The sequence below is a fragment of the Empidonax traillii genome, unplaced genomic scaffold (assembly GCF_003031625.1).
Source record: "Empidonax traillii isolate 1590-97213 ecotype Southwest subspecies unplaced genomic scaffold, ASM303162v1 scaffold2:size4533513, whole genome shotgun sequence".
Classification (NCBI taxonomy): Eukaryota; Metazoa; Chordata; class Aves; order Passeriformes; family Tyrannidae; genus Empidonax; species Empidonax traillii.
The window spans coordinates 3,011,218-3,026,519 of NW_020955195.1; the positions used below are offsets into that span (position 1 = coordinate 3,011,218).

Genomic DNA, 15,302 nt, shown 5'->3' on the forward strand with positions numbered 1-15,302 from the left:
AAAAAAAAAAAAAAAAAAAAAAAAAAAAAAAAAAAAAAAAAAAAAAAAAAGAGTCTTTGGTAGAGGTCCATCCTGTGTCTTGCTGTCTTGCTCATAGTGCCTCAGTGCTGAAAACTCCCTGAGATGACGGATTAATACTGATGAACACAGCCTGAAGGTAATGTTTACTTTGATTATTTAGATTTTGCAGAGTACAGAAAACCAGGTCATACCGAGATTATTTAAAAGTACACTTCGACAGCCAACAGAGTCCCTTACGTTCTGCCAGAGTAGGCTCCCTCCTTGCTGAGTAGTGACCCCTTAAGGAAAAACCGAGTTACTGCCGCAGTACTATCTTCCCCATCTCCAGCTGTTCTTCCGTGAGGCTTGCTTTTTCTCCCCGCCCTGCCTGGGGCTTATTCCCTCAATTTCGGTGCAGCACTTTTGAGAAAGGATGCCGTAACGCTCTCTGTCAAGAAATCCAAAATGTGACTCAAACGCATCTGTAACTTTTGGTGTTAAGAATTGTACCCGTGTCCTTCCCCACTTGCTCTCCGCCCCCCACCTTGATTTGATTTGTTCACTAATGTTGTATCACCAGGCCACCGAGGAAGTATAATTTTTCGCCTTAACGTTTTGCAGTCGATTTAGTTCGCTGCTCTTCTTTTACCACAGTGATAGGGCTTAGATAACACTGGGGGTTTTTTCTGCTTGTTTCAAAGTCCAAATGCTGAGAACTCGAAATGCTGTTTACCCACTGCTTCTTCAAAGGCTTCTTGCTCCAAGAAGGTACCTTGAAAAAAAAATGAGCCTCAAAACTTTCAGCCAAGAAGAGGAAGAACATAGTATATGTTGGTCTGGGAGTGTTTTGTCTTTTTGCAGCCTGATTTTTGGGAAGATTTTTTGAATTATTTCAGTCTAAGAATAATGAAAACCAACTCTAAAGCATCTTTTGTGCATGGTCTCCTCAAGAGAAGGAGGAATCACTCAGAACTGCAAAGTAGCCATCCTAGTTTTAGGTTCTGATCCCATCTGTTTTTCTATGTTGCGTGACCTTTACAAGTGTACAGGGAAAACCTTCCATTGTGAGATTTCAAGCAGTTTGCGCAGATCTTTTCTGTAACTTTTCAGTGTGTTGTGTTTCCCGCCTAATGCTGTTAAGTGCAACTCCTACAGATAGTAGTTACCTGCACCAGCAGGGAATACGGTGCTGAGCAATTATATACAGATTCCCGAAGTCTTCCAGATGATGGTGAAGTTCAGTTTGGTGCATTTACACTACCACCAGTTACTTTACAGCTGTCTCGGGTACGGCTGTACTGGGTGCAGTTTCATCTGGGGACTGCAGCCAAGCTCTCTACCTGACCGACACCCTCGGGTGGGAACACTGGTGGTTCAGGCATCGGGCCGGTGCGAAGATACCGAAGTAGAAAAGGAGAGAGCTGAGAATAATGCGACCTCCCCGGGGGCAGAACCCCCTTGCAGAGCACCAGGCGGGGGAGCGCTCATTAGTCTTGCAACCCTCCCCTCCCCTGAGCATCCCCCGCGGCCGGGGAGGGGAGCGGCGCTCCCGGTAACCTCGCAGGTTCAGCGGAAGCCGCAGCTTTAAGCAGGTGGCCGAGTGGCAGCGCGCAAGCCCCCCGAGGAGCACCGCAGAAGCCTCTCGCTTTCTCCGACCCCTTTTGCTGTGGCCACCCGTGGCCCGCGGCCGGCCCCGAGGCGCTCCTGCACGCCGATCCCCCGGGCTGCGGGGCGGCACCAGGCTGCGACACCGCCCCGTCCTGCCCTGCCCGGCCCTTGCCCCGCCCCGGCCCGCCGGGGCCGCGGTGCCTGCGCCCTCCCCGGGGCTGGGGCCGGGGCCGGGGCCGCCCAGCACCCTGGGGCCGTGCAGGCTCCTCCCGACAGCAAGCGAGCGGTGCCCGGGGCGGGCGTTAGCAAGGCGTGTGCCGAGGGGGTGTGTTATGTGGGCTGGAGTTTATTTTTATTATTAGGAAAGAAAGGAAAGGGGGAAAAAAAAAAAGAGAGAGAAGAAGAAGACGAAAAAAAAATAAAAGGGGGTGGAGAAGGAGGGAGGGTGGGGGGTGAAGGGGAAAAAAAAAAAAGGCCCGGAGAGGAGTTTCCAAAAACTTCCAAGGAACTCGCGGCTCCAAGTCTCGGGCGGCAGGCAAGAGCGATGCTGGAGCCTCGGGCGCTCCGGGAGCCGACAGCGGCGGCCGCGGCGGCCGAGGGGGCGACCGCGGGGATGGCGGAGGCTACGGGGAGCGCGGTGCCGGCCGGAGCCGGGGTGGCCGAGAAGAAAAAAGCCGGCAACGGCAGGAAGGGGAGAAAAGGCAAGAAGCCCGCTCCGCCGGAGGAAGGCGAGGCGCCCGGGTCCGCCACAGGTAAGCCCGTCGGCAGGTGCTGTGGGAGCCCCGCGCGGACCCTCCGCGCCCTTCCCGCACCCTTCCCGCACGTAGCGGACACATTCCCGGCTCCTGCCCGGCCCGGCGGACCCTCCGCGCCCCTGGGCGGCTGCTCGCCCAGCTCCGGGCCCCGTGGAGCGGCGGGGGCAGCGGCGCTGCCTGGAGTCCCTCGGCTGTCCGACCGCAGTTCGGTCTGCTGTCCTCCTTCCCTCCCACGGGCCCCGAAGCCCTGCGAGGCTCTCGGTCAGCTGTTGCTTTCTTCTTTTTATTTTTTCCCCCCTCCATTTTTTTGGAGGGCGTGAGACTCTCTCTCCTATTACAAAACACGTTTTCTGTCTCTCCCTCTCCCCAGAAATCAGTTAGCTTAGTTGAGCAGATGGCAAACTTTCATGCGGGGTATTTACTCGGGGGTGACCAGAGGGGACATTTCGCTCGCTTAGCAGCACGTGTTGCTTCTCTCATGCCTCCCCGGTATTAAGCGCAAGGATTCATGCCAGTGATCGCTCGTCTTCTGTAGGTGTCCAGGGGCAGGGCTCCGTGGATGGACCCAAAGGAAGGGGTCACAGATGGGCATGCTGCCCCACTCATCGTAGTTACTTATTTCTGTCAGCCAAACGTCCCAGTCAAGATCAGGGCTCCTGGTGCTGTGCAAACACATAAGAGCTCATAATGCTTTTCCTAGAGAGCTTGTATTATGCCACCTACTTTATCAGAAAGCCTAGTGGTATCCACAGATACACTTAGCTTTTTGCAACAGCAATGTATAGCTGCAGTTACTGTTTAGTTTACCAACTTCTTTGAATTCTGTGTTGTTTGGAGACAAATGTTTTAAAAGAAGCATATGAAAAGCAGTCAATTGTCGGGTTTGGGTGTGGGGTTTCTTTCCCTTTGGGTTTTTTACCTGTAAAGATGAATTAACAGAAAGCCCAGTAGGGTAACACTCTCTAAATATACCTACATTAATTTTGCTTAGTGCATCATGACCAACATGATGCTGCTCTAGACGTCAATCATCAGCCCTCAGGGTGGATGCGTGTGATTCAGAGCAGAAGGTATCCCTTTGGGCTAATAATCTTTACAAAGTAGCACTGCCCAATGCATCCTCTTCTTTATGCCGTTCGGAGACACAGTTCACGCAGCCTCTGCTCGGCACTGGGTGTAAGCGAGATTCAGGTACAGCAGGGGAGGTTTCCCTTGTTATGCCAAGCTAGAGACAAACACTTTATTTGACCTTTTTTTCTCTCACCGGGTTTTCATAATGCTGCTTGCTGTTGCATTTTGCAAGTGTAAGTATCTCCTGCTAAAACTAACCTCCTCTTGGAACATTAAAACCTCTGGCAAATGTATCTGTGACAGCTGGGCTATTTGAAGTGTTGGGTTTTGGGGTTTTTTTTTGGTTTTTTGTGTTTGCGGTTGACAGAGGACAGGAAGACAGTAACAAGTTGGACAATTTGTGACAGGAAAGGTCTGTCACGGAGAAACGCACTTTCCCACTGGGCAACTCAGAGTCCCATGGCATCCCATCCCCTTCTTGTAGGATGGCTTTCTTTTCCCGGCTCTGGAGAGAGTTTTCTTTTTCCAGTGAGCAGGCTGCTGAGGAAGTAGTGAAAGGAGTTGTGAAACAGAAGGCATAGTTTTTGAGTAATCCAACCAAGCTGACTCTGAACTAGGTAGAGATTTGGGGGAAGATGGTCTTCTTTCTGTGATGAGGGGAGCCAGCATAATAGTTAGGAAGATCCACACAAGTAAATATCAACTAAAGTTTAGGTAATCAAGTGTGTGTAATGCCCACTTCTGGTGGTCTGGTCATGTCTGCCATGGGTGAGCTTTTTATCTGAAAATCTGAAAGGTGGCAAATGTGGATTGAGGTTCATCAAGGCAGGATTCAGATCAGGCCAGCTCCTATGATTTGCTAGAACTCCAGAAGACGAAGTCCTTACTAAGCCAAAATATGTCAGTTTTTGAACTAGAAATAATCTACTTTTCTGGCAAGTCCTTACCTCAGTTCTCCAAAGCACCAGTATGTTTTTGTAGGTATGAAAGAGCACCGCCTTCATCCATACCTGACATTACTAGCCAAAAGTTTCCTGTGTGGGCAAGAACTGAGCATTCTTCTATCTTATGTAATTAAAATCCCATTCCTTCCAAGATGAGTGTATGTGGCAGGATAGTTCACATGTGTAGCTAATCCGTGTAGTCTGTCTAATGGGAGAATGAAATACAGCGTAACACATCACTGTACACTTGACTCACAATCAGATAATGTCACACTGGCAGTGTAACGTAGATTTTATCTCATCTGTTACTTAAGGGTATTTTCTGGTCTGAGGGGCATTCAAAACAAGAGCTGATATTTCAGAAGAGAAAGAGCAGAAAGATTGGTTAATGTAAAATGTAACAAGAGAGCAGCATTGCATTTCATGCCATGGACTTTTATTCTCTTTGTTCAAGCATATTAGAGCTTGAATTAATAACTGGTCTACTTATGTAAACTTGGTAGGCCTTCTGACTTTGATGGGACCACAGTTTCTCCTTTTTGCTAATAGTTTTGCAGTCATACCTGATAATGAGTTTGTGTGTTTAGGGTGTGCGCAGTCTGAGAGGTCATGAAAAAGTTTTGCTTTTTAGTTACCTGCTTCCTTTAATTGAATTATGTCAAGATTTGTACATTTGATGTATTCTTCTCTGTGAGTAGTTTGAATCTACTTATGGTCTCCCTTACAAAAAGCAGTGGCTTGAAGACAATCCTCAGTTTTAAGATCTGGCATTAGCACAGAAATCTGTAGCAGGTGTCCAGCTTTTTTCTTGGTGCTGTTTTTTCTGATCACAGCTTCTCTTAACTTAGTTTGCTTTTGGCTGTCAAAGTATATCATTCACATTTCAATCCTGGGTCTGAAATCATTGTCTTATTGGTAATTTGTCAACAGGCTGAGAATCAGCTTTATTATCTGGGGAAAAAAAGTGTATGAGAAAATGTTTCTTTACTATATTCTGTCACATCTTACCTGAGAACTCCAGAATTGCCCTTGGAGAAAAAAGTTAATTGCTGGAAGAAAAGATGAAGTGGTTTTGGCCCGCTCTGCTCACCTGCACAGTGGTAACATCAAAAGAAAATCTGAGGGTTTGCCACTGGCAGGTGAAGTCTGGGCTCTGTTACAAAAGTTTGGGGAGGTCCATATTGCTATGGTTTCTTTGTCACTAAAATTATGTAGAAGAACATTTACCTCCACTTGCTATAAGTGGTCTTGAACAAACTGATTCTGTCTGGCTTGTGTCAAGTCCAGATTGATTGTACCTTCCTTCAGCAGGGTGCTCTGGACCATGGTAAATACAGGGGGTGAAAAACTGAGGAGACAGTATTATAAATGGACAGAAAGCTACAGTTTTTCTCCAAGTTGAATCACCAAACTGCTATGCCGACTGAGTGTGCAGACAGGCTCAACAAATCTGCCAGCAGGGCTTCCTAGGGCATTGCCAGCACACTGAAAATACATCCAGGCCGGGCAGGGAACCCTAATGCAGGAAAGCTGAGGCTGAGTGGTAGTCTTCCCCTCACAGAGGCACTGCTCCTGACTTAGAGAGTTGTTATAGCAGGAGCAGGGAGACTTGGACTGGGCCCACTGCATAAGGTGGGGCTACTGAAGTGAGAGAAAGGAATCAGCCCTGGAAAAATTCCTCCTGGTACACCACTAAGGTGGTGCAACAGCACATCAGCTGCCCAGCCTCTTTGTCAAGTGTTTCTAGACACCCTGGGGAATGTGAGTTTTCAGGTGGTTCTGCTTAGCAGAGAAGATGAGAGAGAGGTTGCTGGGCTTGAAAGGACAAAGTGTGAGAGAAGACATCAAGTGTTTTTGAGGAAAACACCTTGATTGTTTGCAAAGGCTGATGGTGCTGTCAGAGCAGCCTGCTCTGGCCTTGGGTTGTGTTAGCCGCTCTCTGACACTCAGCAGCAGTGGTACAAAGAGCAAGGCTCTGTAAGAATCTGGTGCAGAAACACAGTGAGACAGGGGGGAAGAGCCTCAGAGGTGGCTCTCAATCACCATTTCAGTGAGGTAACCTCAGCAGCATTGCTCTGAACACATCTGCTCTTACTGAGCCCAGACAAGAGAGGCTGCAGACATTGACACAGAAAATAAATACCTCCTGTGAGAAGTTTAATTTAGAATTAGATAAAATGCCAGAGCTTTGAGACTACTTGACAGAATAAACAGCACGAAGTTCAGATGAGATGAGTGTGACTGAGCAGAACCTTTGACTGTGTCCTGGTAAACAGGCTTGGTTGTCTGAGGAAGAAATTGTTTTGAGCATATTGTAGACCAAGTTTTGTGTCAGGGCTTGGCTGGGGGGATCAGAGCTGAGTCTGAGGATTGCTAAGTTTAAATTGATACTCAATATTCATAAAGAGATATCAGAAGACAAATCAATATTTTGCATTAATTGAAGACAAGAGCCTCGGAGATGGAATGAAAGCTGTGGTATCTGGTAAAGCCTGTCTACTTCTAGAGGAAAACTATTGCTTAGAAGGAGTGACAACTTCTTCTGGCTCTTCCAGGCCAAAATATTTGTGTGCTGCTGGTATGTATGTACATTTTTTGGGGAGGAAAGCCTCTCTACCTGTGTGCAATGCCTAAATGCTCCAAACATTTCACACAATCTTCAGAACAATTTTGAGAGTGAATCCTTCAAAAAGCATGTAAGTGTGTTTATGTTTTTTTGAATAAATGAGATTAGTCACCATTCAAACTTTTTTGACTTAAGACTACAAGTACTACTTGACTGCAGTCATGGGAATGCAAACAGAATTGTGAGGACATACCAGTACAATTGCCCAGTAAATCCTTCATGTGTATAGAAAGACATTCCCCCTGTGAAATAAATCCAGAAACTGAACTTTGTGCAAATATCGATAGCTGGGGAAGGACGAACAAAATTTTTGGTGTAGAAATGCCAAGATCTGCTCAGATGTGCAAGGATTTTAAAATGTTAATCTCTGGCAAAACTTGTGAGCTGATTTAAATCTGAGTTTGTCTATACGTAATTGTGGGTTTCTTGGATTTCTAAAAAGGCAGTAAATGAAAAAGAAGGGGAAAAAAAGTGGAGTGAGACAGTTTGAAACACCACTCATAAGTTAAAAAAAGAAGATCCTATGCAGCTGATATTTCAGAAGACTTCAGCCCTCACTATTTGGGGCAGCTCACTTTTAATCTCCTCTATTGAGTCAAAGCACACTGGGTTTTCACAAAAACTTTTTGGGTGTTCAGTTTGTAAATGTCTAGGCACAAAAATCGGAAGAGAAGCTACTGAGCATCTTTGACAACACATCCTACTTTAGGCACCTAAGTGGCAATTTGTTATTCTCAGAGCAAGGCGAGCTAAGTGCAGAGCTGAGGAAAACTTTCTTCCAAGGTCTCGCTTTCCCTACACCCCCTTTCCAATCTATCTGTAACCATCTGATAGTCCTCTGACGCAGGTAGTTATAACCAAAAGCAAAACAGTAAAGAACAATTGTGTCACAGGGTGTCAGGATCTGGAAATGCTATGAATTCCTACCAAATCAGTGTTTTGCTAACATTCCAAAAGTAACAAGAGTGAATGTGCCTTTAACAGTACTGATAGTTTATCGTGTTCCGTTATGATACAAGAAAACAAACCAAGTTGTCAGTATTTTGTATGAGTCATGCTAGCTTGTGCAAAGAGCTGCTTGAATGTGCTTGAGGTGTTTCAGTTAACCCTCAGTTGCTCCCTCAAGTACTCGGAATCCTGGGTTCGGCGCGGGGAGGGCATCTTGTTCCAGCCCTGGGAAATCTACGGTGACAGGCTCGCATCGGAAGAGCTACGGCGGCGGTGCCGGGGATGCAGGGGCAGCACAGGGGAGAGGAGAGGCGGAGGCGCCTGTGGAAGCGCTGCTTTAAAAATACCGAAAACAGTCGAACGAATAGTGAAAGGGGAATAACACCCCCCGGTGACCCGGGGGGAAGAAGGGTTTGAGGAGGGATCCCGGAGGGATGCCCGTGCCGGTGCCGGCCACGAGGGGGAGCGGCGGGAGCGCGCTCTGCCCACGGAAAGGCTCGGGAGATGGGGGACCAGGGGGGTGCCGGCTGACCCTGGCCCTGCAACTGCGGGGATTTGTGCCGAGCCGCACGGGGGGCTCATCAGAGTGTTCTTCAGCCCCTTTGACTCCGTGGGTGCTTCACCGGCATGAGAGGGTGATGTGAGGATGCCGGCTTGGAAGGCAGTCCCCCCCTGAAAATCAAGCTGTCGAGTTGTGTTGTAGGTCAGTGGATGTGTAGGTGAACTGGTAGACCTAAGTCCTGGAAAACACTCTGCTCTGATCTCATGAGATATGAGTATGAAATCATCCTGTGTGAGGTCACAGGGATGTTCATGAGCATGCTTTTCTCCTCGTTTCCCTCATTCTCTCACTTTTCCCTTTTTTCCCACCATCCTTTCTTTTTCCTTCTTCCTTCTTTCCTCTATTCCTCCTTTCCAGCCATGTGTCCCACTGTCCTCCTTTTGTGCCTTTTTGTTCTTTTCTTCCTCCATTCTTTTCTTTCTCCCTCCCTTCTTTTCTCCATCCTTCTTTCTGTCCTCTTGTCACTCCATCCTTTGCCGCCTTTTTTTTTTTCTTTTCCTCTCCTCCCTGTCCATCCCATCTACTCTATTTCTGTTAATGGAGAACAAAAACAATGGAAGAAAAGTAAAGCAAGACATTTCATAAGGGACTGATAGAGATCTTTAACATAAACTCCTGTCTGGAGTAACTGCTAGTTTTGTGTTTGTACACAGATTACTACTTGTGTCTGGTTTTGCATTTCTGGTTGTGTAAATTTCTGTGGGAGCATTAGATTTGGGGAGAAATTGACCGTGTTATGTAGTTTGTTCACTATGGGCCATTTGACTCCTTAGCTCTGACAACCAAGTCCACAGGCTTCACAGGTGAGGGAGGAGGAGGGAGATGCTAATCTGTTTGTGACAGTTCACTTGGGAGTCTTTCCTCATTCTCTCTGTGCATCTCTTTCTCAGGTTTTATGAGCTGATGGTCCTTCCACCCCTGTAAGCAAGGGGAATCCAGGTCAGGCAGTTTGGGCTTGGCATTCAGACATGGACTCAGGCTGAGCCTTGCTCAGTGCCATTCTCCAGCGTTAACAGCTTTCATTTCACCCTTGAGTCAGCCACATGCCATGTCCTATGGCTAATGGTTAATCCCTTTGAGCACTGTTACAGAAGCATGAATGCATACTTGATATGACTAAACAGAGTCCCTAGTAACATCCAGTGGCATAGGTGATAGAGGTTGCTACCACTGCCATTACTGCCAGAAGAGTTAAATTTTAAATCCAGTATTGGGTCATCCTGTGTGTGTGTGTGCAGATGTGATGTTTTAGTGGGACTGTTGGCTTCCACAGTGACAGACTCTTCAGTTTTGGTTTGGGGAAGTCCACTGGGTTTAAACAAGAGGAAAAAGGGGCTGTTCTGTCAACGTATTGCACCTGTATATGAAACAGCACTGCAAACTGCTCTGTGTTGTTGCATTGTATTTGGAATGGATGCCAGTAAATTAAACAGGCCCTGTTATTCTGTGAATACATTCTTGCATGTAGTCTTGAATTGCACCAAACAGACTGATATTGTTTGTATCATCATAGTCCTCGAGCTCTTGCTGAAATCAATATCCTTCAAACCACCCTCTGTGGAACAACCTCAGTCTGACAGCAAGTTCCTCTTGCCAAGAGCATACAGTCTTTGCATGTCCAAGGTCACAACAGATCACAGTCTGATCCCAGCACAGACACCAAAGTCTCCTGACTGTCAGTGTAATCTCTTTCTTCAAACCAGCCTGTTTTCCAACATGTGGCCATTCTAGAGATAAGAATAACACGTAGGTATCACAAACCTCTCACTGCCTGCCACCCCCCGCCCCCGCTTTTTTTTTTTTTTTTTTTTTTTTTTTTTTTTTTTTTTTTTTTTTTGTTTTGTTTTGTTTTGTTTTGTTTTGTTTTGTTTTGTGCAAAAAGATTCCTTTCCCTTTGTGAAAATGGGTTTCCTGGAGGGCAGTGTGCATTCTTGATATGTCTACTGCAGGGAAGACAGAGGGGGGTGTTTTTTTAGCTATTATGCATATTGCTGTCCCACTGATACTATGAAGCCAGCGCTATGGTAGGAGCTGCTTCCACAGGGAGGATATGGAGAGGAAGGGCATCAGAGAAGATGTCAGTTGTGTCACTGTGCCAGACTTGGATGTTCAGGGAGAATCACTGGTAGGATTTGAGAGACCCTAAGAGAGAAGGCTGCATTAGAAAAATTTTCATGCAGGCTGCTTCCAAGGGCAGCATGTCCCATTGCAAGAACAGAAGGGGAACTTCCCATGCAGAGCTTCCACATTCCATTGGGAACAATCTGACCTGTAAAAACTGGTGTCCCAGGGCAGCCTGTGCCTCCTTCTTGTTTGTGCCCTCTGCTGCACTTCTGCAGTGACCAACACCAGCTTTACAACAGTGTCCTGGTCCTCTCAAGAGAAGTTGCTGCAGGAGAAGTTACTTAAGCTTTTGGAAAGCAACCCTGAAAACATGGGAGCTGCTAATTGGACCTGTTCTTGGAAAGGATGGACTGGAAATGCAGAGGTATAAAGTGCCCCTGTCAGGCTCTAGAGGATGAATGCAAATGCCAGTGCACTTGTGGCATTAGGTAAAATGCACTGCTTCAAAAAGTGAAGGCAGTTATTCAGAGAAAAAACTTGCTTGGATGTGTAAAGGATTTCTGCTACTCACAGCATCTGAGAGAAGGATTGCCATAATATTTGAAAGATGTGCTATAGTTCAGAAAGCTATGGGATGAATGCAGAAATCACTGGGTGAGGGGTTTTTTGTGTAACAGGCTTCTAGTCTGACCACCCTTCAGAGCAAATTATTGCCAGACTTAATGTTGTTGATTCCAGGAGTCCTGGCCTTATTTTTTTTATATTGGTACATTTTGATTTACATGGGATTTTTAATTAGGCATGTTGTTCATGGCATGTAAGAAGGTACTGCAAGTGTACAAAAAGCTAAATGTAAGTGCTAGGTGATAAGATGAACTGTGGAAAAAAAAAAAAAAACCAAACTGATTGTCAACCAATGTGAAATTGGTGTGGAACACAGGCTTTCCTGGCTGTATGAAGTGCCAGCAAGGTCAGAAACTGGGAAACTATTTCAGAGCAACAGTCTGAAAGGAGAGCAGGGAGGTCCTTGAAATAAGGTCAGAATGAGGGATTTAAAATAGATAACTGTCCTTTTAACTCAGGACCATTTCGAGGTTATTTGGCATTGCTGTTCCTTGATTATTTCTTCCATCTGTGAGTGAGGGTGTCTCCCATCCCATTCTGGTCCTCTCTCTTATAGTGAAGACCACCTGGGTGAGGAGCCCCTTTATAGGAACTCTTCTACCATAAAATGAGTGTTACTCATCCAAGCTACCAAGTCTCTCTTGAGGCTCTGTTCCGTTCCATAAATGTCAAAACCCACTGGTCTCAGCAGCCAGTGTTCTTGCTTCTATCCCCAAAATGCTGTCTGCTCTCGTCCCTTCTCCAGCTCACACATGACTGAAGATGATGGCAGCAATGAGGCTAATCCCAGTTTCCAGGCAGGTTCCAGATCTCTGGCTGCAGTGGGAGTTGTACCTAGCAGCAGGATGAAGTCAGAGCTTGGTGTTACGGGGATGCCACCTTCACTGCCGTCCAAAAAAAAGAGCAAGGAAGGGCATATAAATTCTAAGAGCTGTTCGGAGAAAAGTAGCTTCTTCTAGGCATTTTGTTTTAACTTTATGGAATTAATTGCACGGCTTCTGCCAGCAGCATTGCTTCCTCTTGAGGGGAGGTGCTGTACAGAGATTGCCAGGGCACCAGAGAAGACTGAGGATGGCTTAGTCTCAGGGTGGGTTTTTAAATGCTTCTCATGGTCCACTCTAGGCTTCCATGATTTTGCCTCAAGTTGAATTTGAATGCAAGTGCCATCAAAGCTGAAGTAAGCTGCTAGGGCTGTGTGGCTCTCCTTCAGTCCAGGGGCTGTAGTTTAAGTCCTTGGTGTCTGTTTCCCCTTTGATTGCCAACAGGTCAGACCTGTCTCCAGTGATAAGTGTACCTCCTGCCACAGTGAGCTTGCCTGAAGATCCTCTGTGGCACCAGCTAGAGGGAAACAGTATGACCATGAGATGAAATGGCAGGAGGACATGTAACGGGTAGGAGGGATTGGGTGCACTGCTCTATCTATGAGCTAAGGCCCCCTCTCTACTGCACAGGTGATTTTGCTGCAGATGGCATCCTGTCTTTGTCTTGCTCAAGTCTGTGATGAAAACTTTTCTTCCTCTTGGCATTTGGCTCAAAATCACCAGCAGCGACTTCTATCCAATCCCTCTCACCCATTACAGGCAGTTCTGGGATCATCACATCTGTGTATCACTCTGTCCATTGAAGCTCCTTGAACATCATCACTGGGAGTATTTGCAGACTTAAACTTGAGCACTTACCTAAGCACTCTAGTGAATGGAACTATCTGGGGCTGTGTGCAGAGAGGATACCGTGCCTAGGGCTAGGTTTCCCCTTCTCTCACCCTACACAGGTAACCATGTATTTTAAGCTCTGGGCAGGTGTCCTTTGGCAAGTCCCATAAGGGCCAAGTAAAAATTAAGTTAATGACACTGCAAATTATTTAAACTGTTGTATCATGTCTGCTGGTCTAGAGAGAATATAGGCAGAGAAAGATAATTAAATATCTAATGTTTGCTGCTGAGGTTAATGGCTAACTCAGCTGATGTGTGAAATCAGGTACATGTATGTTTGGAGGTGTTTTGGCATCTTTTTCATCTTACCCTCTTTATATCAGTGAAGTGATGTCTGTTTCTCATTCTACTCTCAGCTACTCAAAGAAGGCAAACTCTTCCCCCCCCTCCACAAGTCATGCTAGAGCAGTATCAGTGCAAACATCTATTCAGGCTTGTGCACACACATACATTCTGGTCCATCACAACTACAGCAGAAGAGGAATTAATTTTAAGTATTCAATACCTCCTAGAGTTATATTACATCAGAGAATTTCTCCACTGAGAACGTGTCAAGAAAATAAAAGGCTTCTTTTCTAAGCCATTTTAAACTCAGGGCTGCATAAAAATGCTGGAGGTCCTGGAGAGATCTCCTTGGAGAGTGGTCCTGTGAAATATACCAACAGCTGGATGGCACAAATTTGGAAAACATTGCTGTTCTTAAAGAATAGATCTGAAAGCTGCTATGAGAAAGCGGTGCATTTTCCCGAATAACCTTTTAATTCTGTATAAATGTTATAAAGGGAAACAAATGCATAGTCTCTTGATAGTGTGGGGAAACAAGGTCTTCATGGAAAAGGAGAAACCTTCCCACCATAGCTCAGCAGGGAAGTGTAGAAATGTCCAAAACAGCGAGTTCACTTTTGATTTTTATTTTCTTCTCCTTTAAGGCTGTAGTCAGTTAACAACTCCCTTGACAGATTAAAGAAATATCAAGCAGCCTTGGGATTGCCTTGTTTTCATGGCACATTTCACGATGTTTCTCACTATCAGCTTCACGGCGAAATCCAGTCCGTTTCAGATCGATGCCAAAGACCCCAGGCACAACTAAAAACTGTAAATCACTTTGAAGCTGAGGGATAAGGAACAACTTGAGGTATTTAGAACTGAAGTTAGTTTTGAGGCTTTTTTCACTGACTAAACCGTGGTGACTGCTGGCTCTAAACCAGGGAGTAGATAAGGTAAAAAGCGTGATAGGATTACCCTCCCGGTGTTTGCAAATCCTTCTCCTGACCCTCAGGGGGTACGTGTGGGACCAGTAAGAATGCTTGAGGTTTGTCATCGCTGTTCCAGTGGAAAGCCCCATCTCACCAGAGCCAGGTCCTGCGAGGGGCCTCTCAAGGTTCCCACACACTTCCAAGTCCCATCAGAGGAGCAAGAGGCAGCTTTTGAATCTGCTTCACGCCACAAAGGCTCCCGAGCATCTCGCCTAACCAGTGGTACCTCCTTCCACTGCAGCTTGCTGACCTAGGCCTGCGACGGCCGAGGACATCACAGCCAATGACTTCTGGTTAATTTTTTTTGTATTTCTTTTCCCTGTCACCCATAAACAGCTGCAGCTGGAGGTGGGATATTGGGCTAGTCCAGCTTTTTGTCTGATTGGCATGGTCATTTTTATGTGTGCCGAAACACGCTTGAGGATGGAGTGAAGAATGGGCTTGAGGGCCTGTTTGACAAGGGAAAATGTTGGGTATGGGGGATCTTTCAAGCAGGAGTGGAGGATATGCACTTGACCAGGAATAAATGTATCAGCATTTTAGGGCAGCCGCCTATTTCTTATGTTTTCAGTGCTCTGCTTCTGCCCAGTACCTGCTACATCTCATTCCCCAGAACCACCATCCGCATTCTAACTCAGCTCTTGCCTGAAGCATGCTGCATATAATGTTTCTAGGTAGGAATGTGGGGGTGGAAAGACCACATGAGGTCATAAAGTTTTTTTGGAGCTGCAATTTGATCCAGAAAGTGAATTACCAGGTGCTTCTTTAGAGAAGGATTGGAGGTTATATTTAAATACCTCATTTAGTGAAGCCTTTTACTCCAGAAGAGAATCAATTCCATTTATTCTCTAAATGTGCTTTTGTTTTACCATAGCATAATTCTAGGAGGATGTTTAAATTGATCAGTGGATTGAACTTAACAAATTAAGAAATAAAAAAAAAAAAAAGATGATGCTACATATCATTTTTTTCTTAAGAGGGTTTTACCAGGCTACTGAGTAATAAAGCTTTAAAAAGGCAATGCATTTCAGATATTCATTTTCATAAATTTACCTTTAGTTTTCAGAGAAGGGGTAGAATAGGGGTGATGTCCTGGCGCTGTAATCAACACTTGACCTCTCAGGACCAGGGT

The 15,302-nt window shown here is 46.0% G+C and overlaps 1 protein-coding gene across 9 annotated transcripts in view; it reads left to right on the forward strand.

Annotated features, from left to right (window-relative positions):
- Positions 1-15,302, forward strand: part of NRG1 (neuregulin 1) — a 439,630-nt gene that overhangs the window by 263,035 nt on the left and 161,293 nt on the right. For 6 of the 9 annotated variants that reach the window (XM_027896801.1, XM_027896558.1, XM_027896889.1 and 3 more), the window contains exon 1: positions 2,098-2,360. The exons of the other annotated variants lie outside the window; for them this stretch is intronic. In XM_027896801.1, the coding sequence (XP_027752602.1) occupies positions 2,153-2,360 (208 nt within the window). In that variant the 5' untranslated portion in view covers positions 2,098-2,152. Of the gene's footprint in view, positions 1-2,097; positions 2,361-15,302 lie in introns of those variants that run through there. 9 annotated transcript variants of the gene reach the window in all.